Source organism: Dermacentor variabilis, chromosome 1, assembly GCF_050947875.1.
Source record: "Dermacentor variabilis isolate Ectoservices chromosome 1, ASM5094787v1, whole genome shotgun sequence".
Lineage (NCBI taxonomy): Eukaryota > Metazoa > Arthropoda > Arachnida > Ixodida > Ixodidae > Dermacentor > Dermacentor variabilis.
In genome coordinates this window covers 268781940-268801527 of record NC_134568.1, presented here as the reverse complement: position 1 = coordinate 268801527, position 19588 = coordinate 268781940, and the positions used below count along the sequence as shown (strand labels likewise).

The following is a 19588-nucleotide window of genomic DNA, read 5'->3' as shown; positions in this document are numbered from 1 at the left end:
GAGAACGATAATCTCCGGGATTGCAACTTGCGGGGCGCGTTCAGCCGGGCTTGCGGGTGTGAACATCAGTCACCTTCGGTCGCTTTTTGGTCACGAGTCGCAAATGGTCACGCGACCTCCTCAAGTCGCCAGTGTGATTGAGCCTTAAGGGTACAAATCTAGCGCGGGCAGTCGATGACCTAGCGCTAACAGTCATCCCCGATCCCCGTTTCCCCACGACTAGGTACGTCGGTGGCTAGAAACACAACCCCCCATCTCGCCCTTACCAGAAATGTAGAGCAAACAATTTGAGATAACAAGCAAGAAAACCTGGGCAGCGATCACTTCATCATTAGTGTTACCCTTCAGGTCAGAGCCTTCCAGGCCAGGGAATTTAGAGTGACGGACTGGGATGCTTTCCGTAAGCTCAGAAAGGAGGACATGGAGCTTCAGCGAACTCGTCGAGACACTCAGATCAGACGTTGAAAAGGCTACAAAAGCTATTAAAACCGAGCTCGAGGTTTCCAGGATGTACCCGCACCTCGCACATCCCTTGGAAGCCAAAGCCTCCATTTTGAGGCGATGGAAAACACAATGGCTTAACCGGAGGTTGCGAATGAGGGTTGCCGCACTTAACAGGGAGATTGAACAGTACTGCACCGAGTTAGCTAGGCTACAATGGGGTGAAATCTGCTCAGCAGTCAATGGGCGCATACGCACAGGGGGAAAATGGAATCTCCTTAAACACTTGCTAGATGACACACAAACCAAGGGCAATCAAAGACAGAAATTGTGCCGCCTCATTCACAGGCACAAACAAGGAGGAGGAACAGAACAAACGCTCTTAGACGAGGTAGCCAATAGATATCTCCCGCTAGGCGCAGCACGATCAGAGGAGTATCCCAGCATCGAATGTGACGCGGCAATGGAGCTCGATGACCCCTTCACGGAGTCGGAAATCAGAACAGTACTTCACATCTTAAATAGCAGGTCGGCCTCAGGTCCGGACGGCATCTCAGACTGCTAAGGAAACTGGATGATAGGTCAACTGAGCTGCTAACGAAAGATATCAACAAGACTTGGGAGAGCGGATGCGTCCCGGACGAGTGGAAAGCGGCCTAGGTTGTGCTTATACCGAAACCTGGTAAGCCCCTAAACCTTGACAACCTAAGGCCGATATTGCTAACCTCTTGCGTAGGCAAGGTAGCGGAGCATGCGATCCTCCACAGGATCTCGTATTACACAGAACGCAACGAATTGTTCCCGCACAACATGGTCGGCTTCAGGCCCGGCCTTTCCACACAGGATGTAATGGTACTCCTTAAGCACATTTTCGATAATAGCACTAGGGATGTTAGGGGGATCTTATCCCTTGACCTGACCAAGGCCTTTGACACAGTATCTCATCGATTTGTCCTGCAGGCCACGGCCAGCTTAGGTCTGGGAGCAAAGTTTCAGGCTTTTGTTAGATCATTCCTCATGAACCGAACGGCCACCATCAGGATTGCGCTACTCAAGTCCACATGAGTTCGCACTAGGGGCCAGAGGCACACCCCAAGGAGCAGTCATCTCCCCCTTGCTATTCAACATAGTCATGAAGGGCTTATCGGAGAGGCTCAGATCCCGTCCTAATATAGGCAACTCGCTATACGCGGACGATATCACGACCTGGTGCCCGGGAGGATCACTTGCATAAGTAGAGCACGCGCTGCAATCAGCCCTAGACGCAACGGAGTCCTACCTGGAAGACACAGGCCTCCAACTGTCCCCAAGCAAATCTTAATTGTTACTATACAGGCCGGCCAGGCAAGGTGTTATACCCCTGACACACGGGCACTCTAAAGTCCTTTAGGTAAGGGGACATCTACCGGAAAGGCGTTCAAGTGCAGTGACACACGACAAAGGAGTATCTCCTTCACGGCAAAGTTCCTTTTCGGGAAAGGAGATCGCGCGGCTACTTTTCGAGCGGAAAAGGAGTTACTCTCGCACACAGCGTGCACAACTCGTCAATAGAAGGAAACCTGCCACACAACTACGGTGCCCATAGGTATTTTTTTTACCTTGCGAAAATGTTTTAATTGTTAGCGGTAATACAAGTTGTCGAATAGTGAAGAGTTCCTCCAGCTATACTCTCAACAGCTCGCACAACGTCGCTAGTGCCGCCATGTTGAATTCCGGCAGTGTCGCCGTCGTTTGCTGCGCGCATGTGGTGTGTTCACGTCGCGAGATGGAGACTGCACAATCACCGCCCGCAGGAAATACCCAGAAGAAACCACGCGTCCAGTGGTCCGAAAAGGCGACCTGGACGCTTATAAAGCTGTGGGAGGACCACCTGGACGCTTTACGAGGTCACAAACACAACAGCGGGGTGTACGACAAGATTGCCGAAAGCCTCAGCAGCATGGGCCTTCCCCGCACGCGGGCACAAGTCCACAGTAAAATAGATAACTTGACTCAGACATACAGGTACGACGTCGATTTATTGTTATTCTCGCTGCGTGTGGTCGCGAGCGCTGTGCTTGTATGTTTAGCGTGTGTTTGTGCTTGACAGAGAACCTGATATTTTATCGCTAAAGTCAAAGTTTCAAGATCGGTGCCCTACGTGGGGTATGGTAGAGCCATGTTGCGTTATTGAATCAGCTGTGAGCGAAAGCGTGCCGACGACAGACAACGTGCAGTAGTGTCAGAACAGTTATGTTCGCATATGAAGTGTACGGCCGCAATGCTGCCGCGAACGCGGCGGCTTCGTACCATGTGTCTCGTGGTGCTTCTCTTTAGGTCAGCCGGGTGCACTCGAGGTTTACTATTTCCACCTGTCTGATGTCTTGGGAACCATAACCTTAAGTACGCTTTAGTCTACACGAAAAAAAAAAATATTGAAGCCTTGTGAGGTGAAAAATTGTGCCGTCAATGAAAAGGCACGTTGTTACCTCCTGTGCAAACAATAGCTAGGGATGTTTCCGCCTAGCATTTAATTGGCACTTTTATTTATTTTGATTCATTACCAAAAAAGCTGCCGTGGTCAAAAGTACTCGTTTAGTTTGTCACACAGGTGAACTTGCTTTCAGGCAGCAATAAAATTCTGATAAGCTTGCATAGTTTTTTTTATGTATTTCTACGCTGCCCATTGTAATGTCCTTGCTTTTGGTGCTTCACAACTGAAATCGACTGTGATCTTTTTTGCTTTAGAAAACATGAACGAGACCTAACAACTGGGTCTTCGCCACCGACGTGGCCGTACTTCAACGAAATTAAGAGATTTATTGGGTGTTTACCTATAAACAACTCATCCCTCATGGAGGAGAGCTGCTGCAACAGCAGCAGTGACACTGTTGAAAAGGTATGCAATGAATAAACCACCATTGTGCAACTTCCCTGCAATCAGTAAATGCTCATGCATTTACTTATGTAAATGCATGAGCATTTACGCCTATGTTTTACCACAATTTGACTCACACAAGTTTACATTTCTTTTGAGAGAGTTGTGAAACTGTCTCCTCGATTTGGCTGCGCTTTCTTCACAAGTGAAGTCGCTTTCTGCACTGCCAAATTGAAGAGACCTTTGCTTTGCATGATAAAGGTGCTTTTGTTACTTTAAGCTTTTTTTTTTTTTTTGAAGGATGCCCCTAGATGCCCAGAAAGGCTGTCGTGTTTGGTGCAATATTGTACTGCATCATAAAAAATTCTATCCCCATTTGTGCAGTTCATTTCTTCAATGTAATTATCAACAGGTGTGGTTGTGGCTATAACGAAGTGGCCGTGTCTGTTACACTTAAGAGGCTGCTATGCGCTGCCTCTGGTGAAATATTTTGCTTGCAATCTGTGTAGCAGTTTTTTTCTTAAATGTTTACAGCTGATCTCTGACATGGAAAGCGGACTCACTTCAGACATGACCGACAGTGAAGGCACATCGGTGCCAGGAACGCCGGCAGAAGAGCCACCACCACCTTCACCCACCGTGCAGTCTGCTCTGAGCCCCGAAGCGAGCACAGCAGCGCGCGTAACGAGGAAGCTACGGCGGACCATGACGACAGCGACTGAAATTCAAGGTGCCATACTTGCTGAGCAGACAATGCTGCGAGAGCAACTTGAACGGGCGCAAGAAACCGAATTCGAGCTGCGAAGCAAACACCTGCAGCTGCAAGAAAAGCTCGTAAATGCAGTTGTTGGTTTTTTAAAATAAAACTTGAGGCAGAAAAAATGGTCACTTTGTTTTATTCACGAGTGTCAGCACAAAGCACTTGCATGTTGGGGCCCAATTTCTAGAAGTGAGCTACCAAAGTCTACACCCTCTGTCTGAAGTAATCCACGAGTGCAGAACGCACACTGGCTGCATTTCCAATTTCAGAATCGCTACTACGCACTGGTTGGGGCAGTTGGTTGTTAGACTGTTGTACTTCCTGGACTCAGTGGAGCCACTGAAACTGAACTGCATCATTGAAATGCTCACAAATGTTGTTGAGCACGCCGCATGCGCGAATCACTAGGCGGGCATTATCAATATCACATTCCATTCTCTTCGACGTGAAGCGAAATCTTGCTTTAAGTCTCCCAAAAGCGTTTTCTTCTATACGTCTCGCTCGGCTGATGTGGTAATTGAATGTTCTCTGGTCTCCATTCAGTGGACAATTGTGTCCAAATGGCTTAATGAGATTTGGTGTTACTGGGAATGCTTGGCCGCACAATATCAGAGGTGGGACGGCGACTCCTCCAATTGCAGCAACCGGAGCCTTAAAAAGGGGACTCGCAACCATCTGGGAGAGGCTCGACATTCGGTAAACATGAGAGTCGTGGCTTCTTCCAGGGGCACCCACGTTTATATACCTGAAACGGTACTTGTGGTCCACGAGAGTCAGGAGAATAATGCTGTGCCTGCAAAAATGAACATAGACGCAATAGTCAGATCAATAAGAACACTTAGTGTCTTATTTAAAAGCGGTTGCAATTTTCATGTTAATAGATAAAGAACAATTCATGGACGCGTTAACAAGACGTGGGGATGGAAAACTGCACATGTTGGTTTGGCATATTGTGAGGTGAAAGGCACTAGACGATACACATAATATATCTCTTATTTGTGTCTATGCTCCTTTCACCTCAGAACATTGACATCGGCCCCATATTCAAGTAATTTCCTAACATTAGCCCTATATGTACAATCTCCTAAAGCTCTCGATCCTGATCATATCTTTACTGTGTATCACGCCAAGTAAATAAATTTGAGGCTATGTTCGTCTTGGTTGCTACGACGCTTCGTAGCATTTGACGGCTCCTGCAAGCTACCACTGCCAATTTTTTCAATGGAAATTTTCTGTCGTGATAATGCTTTTAGCTGCTTCAAGGCCTCGAAAGTGAATTGCAACATACTTCTCTTTCTCGTATACTATAGTTACGTGAACACTTATTAAACTTATTTTCTCGGTAGGCTTCGTTTTTGGTAAGCTTGTAGCGAGGATTTTCTTTTGCATCGCTGTAATTGCAAAAAATACGCGCGGTTGTACATCCTAGGAAAACAAGGTGCCGGACTCCATTTGTGAGGACAATTACAGTGGTTATTCAAGCTAAATGCGGTGCTGTTAAAATGCGCTTCTAATTTGTAACCCGCACACGCAAAAAGGCACATTAAGCGTATTTCTAAGTTGCATTGAGTACAATGTCTTAGGCACGAAGGTTAATGACTCAAACAGGCGAAATCAACTTACCATTCCTTATAGTTATAATAGTCAGTGGCATGTTCTTCCGGCGGTGACACGGGAAAGTGGCAGCCGTCGAGGGCTCCTACGGCTTGGGGAAAGTCACACACGGCCATGGATTCGCGAATGTGTTCGTCCATGTGCGCTGGACGCAGCGTCTTGAGCCAGTCCTTTTCCAAGACGGAAATGATGGCTTCGCAAAACTCTCGATAAATGCCATTCGCCGTTGATCGTCCGACGCCAAAGACAGTGGCCACGACTCGGTCCTCGGCCACGGAGCACAGTTTCAATAAGCCGATGGCCACCACTTTTTCCACCGCAATGCACTCGCGCATATTCGTTGTAACCCTCTCCAGCGAAGGACGCAGACAGTCCACAAGATAACGGAAGGTGGCTGGGCTCACTCGAAAACATTGCTTAAAGTGGCCGTCACCAAGGACGGGCAATGTGTCTTCAAACCATCGTTCGTTGCGCACGTAGGTCCACCTTTCGCGTTTGGCGGCTCGAAGGGACAGTGCCGAAGCTGTCAACATGAAGCTGTTCATGATGAGTCGACGTTTGATGGTTTCCACTTTCGCCTTTGCGGCGTTTACCTAATCTTCAAGGGATCCGAGAGCGACAAGCATCAGAGCGACCTCAACTCTTGCTTCGTCGCTAGCGCTTCGCTGAGTCATGTTGCAACTGCAGATTTCTGTCACGCGATCACAGTTGTTGGAATAACATATTGAATAAAACGCGTTACGCCTGCGTGCAAGAAGTAAGGGACGACAAAGACGTGAAAAAGGACGACAGAAACGTGGGCATCACCAGAAGAAACAGCACGCACAGCAAAAGACCTGCATATAGTTGCTGGACCAAGTTAAATGGCTGCTAACAACGCAGAAACACGAATAAAATAAACGACTATAAGCATTATTAGCCATCAACAATGAAAAAAATATATATTTAGGTTCTACAGTAGCTAAGTGTAATTAAATACGCAGCTTTTTAAGAATGTTTTCTCTCTTGTGGCCTTAACAGCCAGCGCTATTTTTCTTGCGGCGTTCGTCTGAGGAACTACCTAAAGAAGTTTAGTGCGGTGCCGTGTGTCATAGGCGCAACTCCTTTCTGCAAAGGGTCCTTCAGAGTAGCAAAAGGGGTTTACTGGAAAGGACTTTAGTTTTGCCCGTGTGTCAGGGGTATTAGGGGGCTCACCCCCCTTTAACCAATTTCCGATATCCCTCTTTGCAAGAAACGAGCAGCACATTCCTCAAGTCGAATCTATCCGAATCCCAAAATTACTGATTGACGCGAGAGGATGTAACGCCAACACGCTCACGCGCATCAAGGCCAACACCGAAAGTATGCCGAGACTCGTTGCTAGAGTATCCGGACGAAAGAAGAGTCTAGGTGAAGACAACTTCCTCAGGATCCATCACACTTTCCTAATGAGTCACATCAACTATGTAGCCTCGGCCCTTAACTGGACTGAAACCGAAAAGAATAAGCTTAACACTCTCATGCACAAGAGCATCAAAACGTACTGGGGTTACCAGTAACCACTTGCACGGACAGGTTAAGCAAACTCGGTATGCACAACGACATTGATGAAGTGATCGAAGCGCACGTCACCGCTCAGGCAGTCAGGCTCTCGTCAACCAGGGCAGGGAGACGCATCCTAGATGGGGCTGGCATGGCTCCCACAATTCTCAACGAACAGGAAATCACCTTATCCAGGGAGGCCCGGGCAACCTTTGTGGTCAGCCCATTCCCTCGGAATACGCACCCGCAATAGAATGTAGGGAGGCGAAAGGCCCGAGCACGGGGGATATTACAGAAGGCCGGCGAGAATCAAGATTCGACTGTCTTTGTCGACGCGGCTCAGTACGGCAAGTCTAGCACATTCGCGCTCGCAATCATTGACGGCAAAGGGGAATTACGCTCCTCACCCACGGTTAGGTTAGCTACGAGCGGAGTCGCGGAACAGGTCGCCATAGCCCTGGCCATGACCGACCCCTCGCGCACCATTTTCAGACTCACGAGCGGCCATCAAAGCTTTCGAATCGGGTAACCTAGCCCGAGAGGCTGCCTCCATTCTGGAAAAGAGAACAAACCCTGGCGCTCACTTCATCTCTTGGTTTCCCACCCATATCGGTGCGGACGTTCATCAGAACATATCTAACCTCAACGAGCTTTCTCATGACCGTGCGCGAGATCCAACGCGCCGCGCCGGCATGGAAGCCTTATGGGGACCGGATGAAATCCAGCAGAACGATCCGCTCCTTACTTTCCACGAAATAACCTCTTACTATCGGCTTAGTAGAAGGGCCTATCCTCTTCCTCACCCGAAGTTAGACAGGTCTCAGTCAGTTATACTTAGGATGCTTCAGACGGGCGGATTCCCCTCGCGGGGCTTTCTCAGCCGTATCACCACAGACATCGATTCAAGCTGTCCGGACTGTAATGAGATTTATTGTTCCTTAGCGCATATGCTCTGACAATGCCCTGCGTTACCTAACGGCCCTCTATCCAGCGAAGCCGACTGGGAAGAGGCACTCCGCAGCCCATCGCTCCAGACACAACAACAGGCAATCCAGAGGGCCCAAGAAAGGGCGGAACATCCCGGTATTCCTGCCCCGACTTGGACGCGGCCAGCGGCTTCCGCGGATCCTCGATAGGGGCCCCCGCGGAAGCTCCTCAGGATCAAATAAAGTTCACTGTCTGTCTGTCTGTCTGTCTTTCTGTCGTGCGATCAGTGCAGATAAGCCATAACAACTGATAAGGCCAGCACACTTACTCAAGTCGTACACTGAAACTACACTCTTAGCCCGGTCCTGGACAACAGCCTGGCTAGAAACGGCACCCTTCGACGTACTGCTTAATATAACGGCTATGGCCAGTCCGACAAAGTTAGATATACGTGACAATCTTCAAGCGGCCTCCAATCCAACTAGTACTACCTATATGCACTCGCTGATACGCGGCCCATGTCCGTATACGGCCCCGCACACCGATGTTTGTGCGCGATACGCGCCCGAATGCGCCGAAAGAGAGAAGTTTTGGATTGACATTGGAGGAGCCGTGCGGACGCGCCTTGTCGAAGCTCCCGTTCTGCGGACTATTTGTGCAAACTGGTTGCGAAGCTTTGTAACTGTTGGCGGCGCCCTTCGTGCGCGCAGCAGGGCGATATGTTTTCACTAGTGGCCATGAAAGTTGCGTTGCGAGGCCAATGCAATGCCCCGCAATGTGAGTGCGAAAGATTTTGCCGTTCCGCGAACAATGAACCTCCTGCACCATTCCAAACCGGTTGGAGCTCATACTGTGGACACAGCACAGTACAACATGCGCGAATTGGTGAGTGGCACTTGTTTTTTTTTTCTATTTCTATGTCGTGAGGTTTACTGACGCATGTATAGGTGCAGTGCCACGCAGTATCGCTAAACAAAAAGGGGGGGGGGCAGGTATAGGTAGCTCACTGTACACGACACAGGGCAAAAAGAAATTCGTGTTCAGCAACTGTATTAAATGCCATGTACGTAAATTTTACAACGTTACTCGTTCGAAGCGCGCACAGGTGCGTCTTGAAGAAAAGTTTTGTAGGGTACATTATTTAGTACGTAATTTACACTAATTACGCTCTAACCACGAGACACATAATAGTTTGACTATATTATATTGCACGGAAAACCTACAGTGAATTAAATTGTGTGTCAGCTTCGTGTGTACACATAGTCTTTTCTATGCATTAGGTTTTTCGCGGAATTCACTACCCGTTGACAGCCTGTCTTATGATGTGTACTCTGTTTACATCATATTTGTTTACTGGTTTACTCGCTTGTTTAGCGACTTAATTATGAAATGCCGGCGTATATACATCTTCAGCAGTTGACATAATCCTGTATCTTTTATCTGTTATCTTAGGACGCGTATTTCTCAGCACCCAGTCAAATGCCAGAAGTGGCTCAAACACAGGCCACCATAAGTGGACATCAGTTGCAATTTCACATTACCCAGTCGGCTGCTGGCTTGTACTGAGGGTTTTTTGTTTTTGTATTTATTGAGGTGGTGATGTCGTTCTAACGTGAATTTTGACCAAAAAAGCGCGATCATGTCCTAGAGAGGTATATATGGTTGCCATTCTCTGCGAGGGACATGTGCTCGTGTTCGTGAAGCATTTGGCAGTATTGTCACCCAATGAGTCAGATATCAACACTGTAATTTGCCAGTGCCAGCAAGTAGTTGCGAGAAGCACGATATATTATGACGCTGTAAAGTTATTTTATTAATTCGAAGGAAGGTTTTGCAGCAGGAAAAAGGTTGCTATTCCAGGTAAACGTGTCCTTTTCTCACAAGTTATATAACCAAACTGTGGATGTGTAAAATTCGTAACATATGAGTGGATTTTAATTCATCCTCTAGTAATGCTTCTAAAAGAGACTAGAAATGGCATGTGACTACCTCCCCAATCAGCATGTTATGCACATACAGTAATAAGTGGTAGTTCCATGCAGTGCCGCGCTCTATATAACCCTTCCTTTCAGCAGCATTCGAACTGGTGGCTGTGTTTTCAGAAGGAGAAGTGCACTTGACACTGTATATGTATGACCCGCCGTGGTTGCTCAGTGGCTATGGTGTTGGGCTGTTGAGCACGAGGTCGCGGGATCGAATCCCGGCCACGGCGGCCGCATTTCGATGGGGGCGAAATGCGAAAATAAACGTGTGCTTAGATTTAGGTGCACGTTAAAGAACCCCAGGTGGTCAAAATTTCCGGAGTCCTCCACTACGGCGTGCGTCATAATCAGGAAGTGGTTTTGGCACGTAAAACCCCAAATATTATTATTACTGTATATGTATGGGTGAATTCGGTTTTCTTTGTATGTGTTGGCTCAATGACACAAACAGTGCAAAAATCAGTTGTACAATGAGCTGACGACGACTTCTGCGGCTAGAAATGCTGCACGTCATCTATTATAGTACTTCATAAAATTTAAAGCAAAGCTTGCACATAAAATGATCAAGAAAACTAACTGCTGTTATAGCTGTTTTCCTCAAAGGAAGCCTGTCCTTTATAGGCTGTGTTATTCTGAGCTCTCCACTGATGTTTCAGTAGTATTATCCCTTAGTGAGTGAGAGATTGGGGGCAATCAATCATGTTAGTGTTTAAATGGTCTTCTAATTATGTGCACTTGTTCCAACAAAGTTGTCTAGTTACCTTATTGTGCAGTATACAGCTTATGAAAGCGTCATCAACTACTGAGTTGCTAACAAGCATATGCATTTCTCACTATGCAGGTGGCATTCAGCTGTACCACTGCAGTGCTGCGGAAATTGCCAGCACCAGCGGCTTTGCAACAGCTGTTTCACAGTATGTCGGTATGTGCTAATTTACAGTTATGTTAGGATGGGCTAGTATTATGGACCACTGCTACTCTGTATTGTGACAGATCCCCATGATAAAGAATGTAGTGGGCACACCGAAAACCTTTCAATATTTTACTATAGTACAAAGAAAGGCTCTCCTTTTCGTCACTGGAGCAGGGGAGAAGAGCATGCAGGCACTCCTGAATGTACATATATTTCAAAACATGACACACACACACACACACACACACACACACACACACACACACATAATATACACACGCACATACAAATAAACTAAAGGCAGGGACGTTCCATCTTTCATCTTAAATTGACTTGTACAGCACAAAAATACAACACCGACCCCAGAGAAGCACCCATGTTAACAGATTGGATACGCACGTTAATTCAACAGATTTGATACTTCATTATGTGCACTTGTTCCAACAAAGTTGTCTAGATTACCTTATTGTGCAGTATACAGCTTATGAAAGCGTCATCAACTACTGAGTTGCTAACATGCATATGCATTTCTCACTATGCAAGTGGCATTCAGCTGTACCACTGCAGTGCTGCGGAAATTGCCAGCACCAGCGGCTTTGCAACAGCTGTTTCACAGCATGTCGGTATGTGCTAATTTACAGTTATGTTAGGATGGGCTAGTATTATGGACCACTGCTACTCTCTATTGTGACAGATCCCCATGATAAAGAATGTAGTGGGTACACCGAAAACCTTTCAATATTTTACTATAGTACATAGAAAGGCTCTCCATTTCGTCACTGGAGAAGGGGAGAAGAGCATGCAGGCACTCCTGAATGTACATATATTTCAAAACATGACACACACACACACACACACACACACACATAATATACACACGCACATACAAATAAACTAAAGGCAGGGACGTTCCATCTTTCATCTTAAATTGACTTGTACAGCACAAAAATACAACACCGACCCCAGAGAAGCACACATGTTAACAGATTGGATACGCACGTTAATTCAACAGATTTGATACTTCATTATGTGCACTTGTTCCAACAAAGTTGTCTAGATTACCTTATTGTGCAGTATACAGCTTATGAAAGCGTCATCAACTACTGAGTTGCTAACATGCATATGCATTTCTCACTATGCAAGTGGCATTCAGCTGTACCACTGCAGTGCTGCCGAAATTGCCAGCACCAGCGGCTTTGCAACAGCTGTTTCACAGCATGTCGGTATGTGCTAATTTACAGTTATGTTAGGATGGGCTAGTATTATGGACCACTGCTACTCTGTATTGTGACAGATCCCCATAATAAAGAATGTAGTGGGTACACCGAAAACCTTTCAATATTTTACTATAGTACATAGAAAGGCTCTCCTTTTCGTCACTGGAGCAGGGGAGAAGAGCATGCAGGCACTCCTGAATGTACATATATTTCAAAACATGACACACACACACACACACACACACACACACACACACACACACACACACACACACACACACACACACACACACACACACACACACACACACACACATACATAATATGCACACGCACATACAAATAAACTAAAGGCAGGGACGTTCCATCTTTCATCTTAAATTGACTTGTACAGCACAAAAATACAACACCGACCCCAGAGAAGCACACATGTTAACAGATTGGATACGCACGTTAATTCAACAGATCTGATACTTCATTATGTGCACTTGTTCCAACAAAGTTGTCTAGATTACCTTATTGTGCAGTATACAGCTTATGAAAGCGTCATCAACTACTGAGTTGCTAACATGCATATGCATTTCTCACTATGCAAGTGGCATTCAGCTGTACCACTGCAGTGCTGCGGAAATTGCCAGCACCAGCGGCTTTGCAACAGCTGTTTCACAGCATGTCGGTATGTGCTAATTTACAGTTATGTTAGGATGGGCTAGTATTATGGACCACTGCTACTCTGTATTGTGACAGATCCCCATGATAAAGAATGTAGTGGGTACACCGAAAACCTTTCAATATTTTACTATAGTACATAGAAAGGCTCTCCTTTTCGTCACTGGAGCAGGGGAGAAGAGCATGCAGGCACTCCTGAATGTACATATATTTCAAAACATGACACACACACACACACACACACACACACACACACACACACACACACACACACACACACATAATATACACACGCACATACAAATAAACTAAAGGCAGGGACGTTCCATCTTTTATCTTAAATTGACTTGTACAGCACAAAAATACAACACCGACCCCAGAGAAGCACACATGTTAACAGATTGGATACGCCCGTTAATTCAACAGATTTGATACTTCATTATGTGCACTTGTTCCAACAAAGTTGTCTAGATTACCTTATTGTGCAGTATACAGCTTATGAAAGCGTCATCAACTACTGAGTTGCTAACATGCATATGCATTTCTCACTATGCAAGTGGCATTCAGCTGTACCACTGCAGTGTTGCGGAAATTGCCAGCACCAGCGGCTTTGCAACAGCTGTTTCACAGCATGTCGGTATGTGCTAATTTACAGTTATGTTAGGATGGGCTAGTATTATGGACCACTGCTACTCTGTATTGTGACAGATCCCCATGATAAAGAATGTAGTGGGTACACCGAAAACCTTTCAATATTTTACTATAGTACATAGAAAGGCTCTCCTTTTCGTCACTGGAGCAGGGGAGAAGAGCATGCAGGCACTCCTGAATGTACATATATTTCAAAACATGACACACACACACACACACACACACACACACACACACACACACACACACACACACACACACACACACACACACACACACACACACAATATACACACGCACATACAAACAAACTAAAGGCAGGGACGTTCCATCTTTCATCTTAAATTGACTTGTACAGCACAAAAATACAACACCGACCCCAGAGAAGCACACGTGTTAACAGATTGGATACGCACGTTAATTCAACAGATTTGATACTTCATTACGTGCACTTGTTCCAACAAAGTTGTCTAGATTACCTTAATGTGCAGTATACAGCTTATGAAACCGTCATCAACTACTGAGTTGCTAACATGCATATGCATTTCTCACTATGCAAGTGGCATTCAGCTGTACCACTGCAGTGCTGCGGAAATTGCCAGCACCAGCGGCTTTGCAACAGCTGTTTCACAGCATGTCGGTATGTGCTAATTTACAGTTATGTTAGGATGGGCTAGTAATATGGACCACTGCTACTCTCTATTATGACAGATCCCCATGATAAAGAATGTAGTGAGTACACCGAAAACCTTTCAATATTTTACTATAGTACATAGAAAGGCTCTCCTTTTCGTCACTGGAGCAGGGGAGAAGAGCATGCAGGCACTCCTGAATGTACATATATTTCTAAACATGACACACACACACACACACACACACACATAATATACACACGCACATACAAATAAACTAAAGGCAGGGACGTTCCATCTTTCATCTTAAATTGACTTGTACGGCACAAAAATACAACACCGACCCCAGAGAAGCACACATGTTAACAGATTGGGTACGCACGTTAATTCAACAGATTTGATACTTCATTATGTGCTCTTGTTCCAACAAAGTTGTCTAGATTACCTTATTGTGCAGTATACAGCTTATGAAAGCGTCATCAACTACTGAGTTGCTAACATGCATATGCATTTCTCACTATGCAAGTGGCATTCAGCTGTACCACTGCAGTGCTGCGGAAATTGCCAGCACCAGCGGCTTTGCAACAGCTGTTTCACAGCATGTCGGTATGTGCTAATTTAAAGTTATGTTAGGATGGGCTAGTATTATGGACCACTGCTACTCTGTATTGTGACAGATCCCCATGATAAAGAATGTAGTGGGTACACCGAAAACCTTTCAATATTTTACTATAGTACATAGAAAGGCTCTCCTTTTCGTCACTGGAGAAGGGGAGAAGAACATGCAGGCACTCCTGAATGTACATATATTTCAAAACATGACACACACACACACACACACACACACACACACACACACACACACACACACACACACACATAATATACACACGCACATACAAATAAACTAAAGGCAGGGACGTTCCATCTTTCATCTTATATTGACTTGTACAGCACAAAAATACAACACCGACCCCAGAGAAGCACCCATGTTAACAGATTGGGTACGCACGTTAATTCAACAGATTTGATACTTCATTATGTGCACTTGTTCCAACAAAGTTGTCTAGATTACCTTATTGTGCAGTATACAGCTTATGAAAGCGTCATCAACTACTGAGTTGCTAACATGCATATGCATTTCTCACTATGCAAGTGGCATTCAGCTGTACCACTGCAGTGTTGCGGAAATTGCCAGCACCAGCGGCTTTGCAACAGCTGTTTCACAGCATGTCGGTATGTGCTAATTTACAGTTATGTTAGGATGGGCTAGTATTATGGACCACTGCTACTCTGTATTGTGACAGATCCCCATGATAAAGAATGTAGTGGGTACACCGAAAACCTTTCAATATTTTACTATAGTACATAGAAAGGCTCTCCTTTTCGTCACTGGAGCAGGGGAGAAGAGCATGCAGGCACTCCTGAATGTACATATATTTCAAAACATGACACACACACACACACACACGCACACACGCACACACACACATAATAAACACACGCACATACAAATAAACTAAAGGCGGGGACGTTCCATCTTTCATCTTAAATTGACTTGTACAGCACAAAAATACAACACCGACCCCAGAGAAGCACACATGTTAACAGATTTGATACGCACGTTAATTCAACAGATTTGATACTTCATTATGTGCACTTGTTCCAACAAAGTTGTCTAGATTACCTTATTGTGCAGTATACAGCTTATGAAAGCGTCATCAACTACTGAGTTGCTAACATGCATATGCATTTCTCACTACGCAAGTGGCATTCAGCTGTACCACTGCAGTGCTGCGGAAATTGCCAGCACCAGCGGCTTTGCAACAGCTGTTTCAGAGCATGTCGGTATGTGCTAATTCACAGTTATGTTAGGATGGGCTAGTATTATGGACCACTGCTACTCTGTATTGTTACAGATCCCCATGATAAAGAATGTAGTGGGTACATCGAAAACCTTTCAATATTTTACTATGGTACATAGAAAGGCTCTCCTTTTCGTCACTGGAGAAGGGGAGAAGAGCATGCAGGCACTCCTGAATGTACATATATTTCAAAACATGACACACACACACACACACACATAATATACACACGCACATACAAATAAACTAAAGGCAGGGACGTTCCATCTTTCATCTTAAATTGACTTGTACAGCACAAAAATACAACACCGACCCCAGAGAAGCACACATGTTAACAGATTCGATACGCACGTTAATTCAACAGATTTGATACTTCATTATGTGCACTTGTTCCAACAAAGTTGTCTAGATTACCTTATTGTGCAGTATACAGCTTATGAAAGCGTCATCAACTACTGAGTTGCTAACATGCATATGCATTTCTCACTATGCAAGTGGCATTCAGCTGTACCACTGCAGTGCTGCGGAAATTGCCAGCACCAGCGGCTTTGCAACAGCTGTTTCACAGCATGTCGGTATGTGCTAATTTACAGTTATGTTAGGATGGGCTAGTATTATGGACCACTGCTACTCTGTATTGTGACAGATCCCCATGATAAAGAATGTAGTGGGTACACCGAAAACCTTTCAATATTTTACTATAGTACATAGAAAGGCTCTCCTTTTCGTCACTGGAGCAGGGGAGAAGAGCATGCAGGCACTCCTGAATGTACATATATTTCAAAACATGACACACACACACACACACACACACACACACACACACACACACACACACACACACACACACACACACACACATAATATACACACGCACATACAAATAAACTAAAGGCAGGGACGTTCCATCTTTTATCTTAAATTGACTTGTACAGCACAAAAATACAACACCGACCCCAGAGAAGCACACATGTTAACAGATTGGATACGCCCGTTAATTCAACAGATTTGATACTTCATTATGTGCACTTGTTCCAACAAAGTTGTCTAGATTACCTTATTGTGCAGTATACAGCTTATGAAAGCGTCATCAACTACTGAGTTGCTAACATGCATATGCATTTCTCACTATGCAAGTGGCATTCAGCTGTACCACTGCAGTGTTGCGGAAATTGCCAGCACCAGCGGCTTTGCAACAGCTGTTTCACAGCATGTCGGTATGTGCTAATTTACAGTTATGTTAGGATGGGCTAGTATTATGGACCACTGCTACTCTGTATTGTGACAGATCCCCATGATAAAGAATGTAGTGGGTACACCGAAAACCTTTCAATATTTTACTATAGTACATAGAAAGGCTCTCCTTTTCGTCACTGGAGGAGGGGAGAAGAGCATGCAGGCACTCCTGAATGTACATATATTTCAAAACATGACACACACACACACACACACACACACACACACACACACACACACACACACACACACACACACACACACACACACACACACACACACACACACACACACACACACACACACACACACACACACAATATACACACGCACATACAAATAAACTAAAGGCAGGGACGTTCCATCTTTCATCTTAAATTGACTTGTACAGCACAAAAATACAACACCGACCCCAGAGAAGCACACATGTTAACAGATTGGATACGCACGTTAATTCAACAGATTTGATACTTCATTACGTGCACTTGTTCCAACAAAGTTGTCTAGATTACCTTATTGTGCAGTATACAGCTTATGAAAGCGTCATCAACTACTGAGTTGCTAACATGCATATGCATTTCTCACTATGCAAGTGGCATTCAGCTGTACCACTGCAGTGCTGCGGAAATTGCCAGCACCAGCGGCTTTGCAACAGCTGTTTCACAGCATGTCGGTATGTGCTAATTTACAGTTATGTTAGGATGGGCTAGTATTATGGACCACTGCTACTCTGTATTGTGACAGATCCCCATGATAAAGAATGTAGTGGGTACACCGAAAACCTTTCAATATTTTACTATAGTACATAGAAAGGCTCTCCTTTTCGTCACTGGAGCAGGGGAGAAGAGCATGCAGGCACTCCTGAATGTACATATATTTCAAAACATGACACACACACACACACACACACACACACACACACACACACACACACACACACACACACACAATATACACACGCACATACAAATAAACTAAAGGCAGGGACGTTCCATCTTTCATCTTAAATTGACTTGTACAGCACAAAAATACAACACCGACCCCAGAGAAGCACACGTGTTAACAGATTGGATACGCACGTTAATTCAACAGATTTGATACTTCATTACGTGCACTTGTTCCAACAAAGTTGTCTAGATTACCTTAATGTGCAGTATACAGCTTATGAAACCGTCATCAACTACTGAGTTGCTAACATGCATATGCATTTCTCACTACGCAAGTGGCATTCAGCTGTACCACTGCAGTGCTGCGGAAATTGCCAGCACCAGCGGCTTTGCAACAGCTGTTTCAGAGCATGTCGGTATGTGCTAATTCACAGTTATGTTAGGATGGGCTAGTATTATGGACCACTGCTACTCTGTATTGTGACAGATCCCCATGATAAAGAATGTAGTGGGTACATCGAAAACCTTTCAATATTTTACTATGGTACATAGAAAGGCTCTCCTTTTCGTCACTGGAGAAGGGGAGAAGAGCATGCAGGCACTCCTGAATGTACATATATTTCAAAACATGACACACACACACACACACACGCACACACGCACACACACACATAATAAACACACGCACATACAAATAAACTAAAGGCGGGGACGTTCCATCTTTCATCTTAAATTGACTTGTACAGCACAAAAATACAACACCGACCCCAGAGAAGCACACAAGTTAACAGATTGGATACGCACGTTAATTCAACAGATTTGATACTTCATTATGTGCACTTGTTCCAACAAAGTTGTCTAGATTACCTTATTGTGCAGTATACAGCTTATGAAAGCGTCATCAACTACTGAGTTGCTAACATGCATATGCATTTCTCACTACGCAAGTGGCATTCAGCTGTACCACTGCAGTGCTGCGGAAATTGCCAGCACCAGCGGCTTTGCAACAGCTGTTTCAGAGCATGTCGGTATGTGCTAATTCACAGTTATGTTAGGATGGGCTAGTATTATGGACCACTGCTACTCTGTATTGTGACAGATCCCCATGATAAAGAATGTAGTGGGTACATCGAAAACCTTTCAATATTTTACTATGGTACATAGAAAGGCTCTCCTTTTCGTCACTGGAGAAGGGGAGAAGAGCATGCAGGCACTCCTGAATGTACATATATTTCAAAACATGACACACACACACACACACACACACACACACACACATAATATACACACGCACATACAAATAAACTAAAGGCAGGGACGTTCCATCTTTCATCTTAAATTGACTTGTACAGCACAAAAATACAACACCGACCCCAGAGAAGCACACATGTTAACAGATTGGATACGCACGTTAAT

General features: G+C 45.0%; 2 protein-coding genes across 2 annotated transcripts in view; both read right to left on the bottom strand.

Moving 5' to 3' along the window:
• Nucleotides 1-19588, bottom strand: part of LOC142564515 (transmembrane protein 70 homolog, mitochondrial) — a 175404-nt gene that overhangs the window by 6858 nt on the left and 148958 nt on the right. The window lies entirely within an intron of this gene.
• LOC142564506 (uncharacterized) lies at nucleotides 4384-10362 on the bottom strand. Its single transcript, XM_075675528.1, has 2 exons — nucleotides 5682-10362; nucleotides 4384-4851 (listed from the first exon to the last, which is right to left on the bottom strand). The coding sequence occupies exons 1-2, from the start codon at nucleotides 6215-6217 to the stop codon at nucleotides 4386-4388; spliced, it is 1002 nt and encodes a 333-aa protein (XP_075531643.1). The 5' UTR covers nucleotides 6218-10362; the 3' UTR covers nucleotides 4384-4385.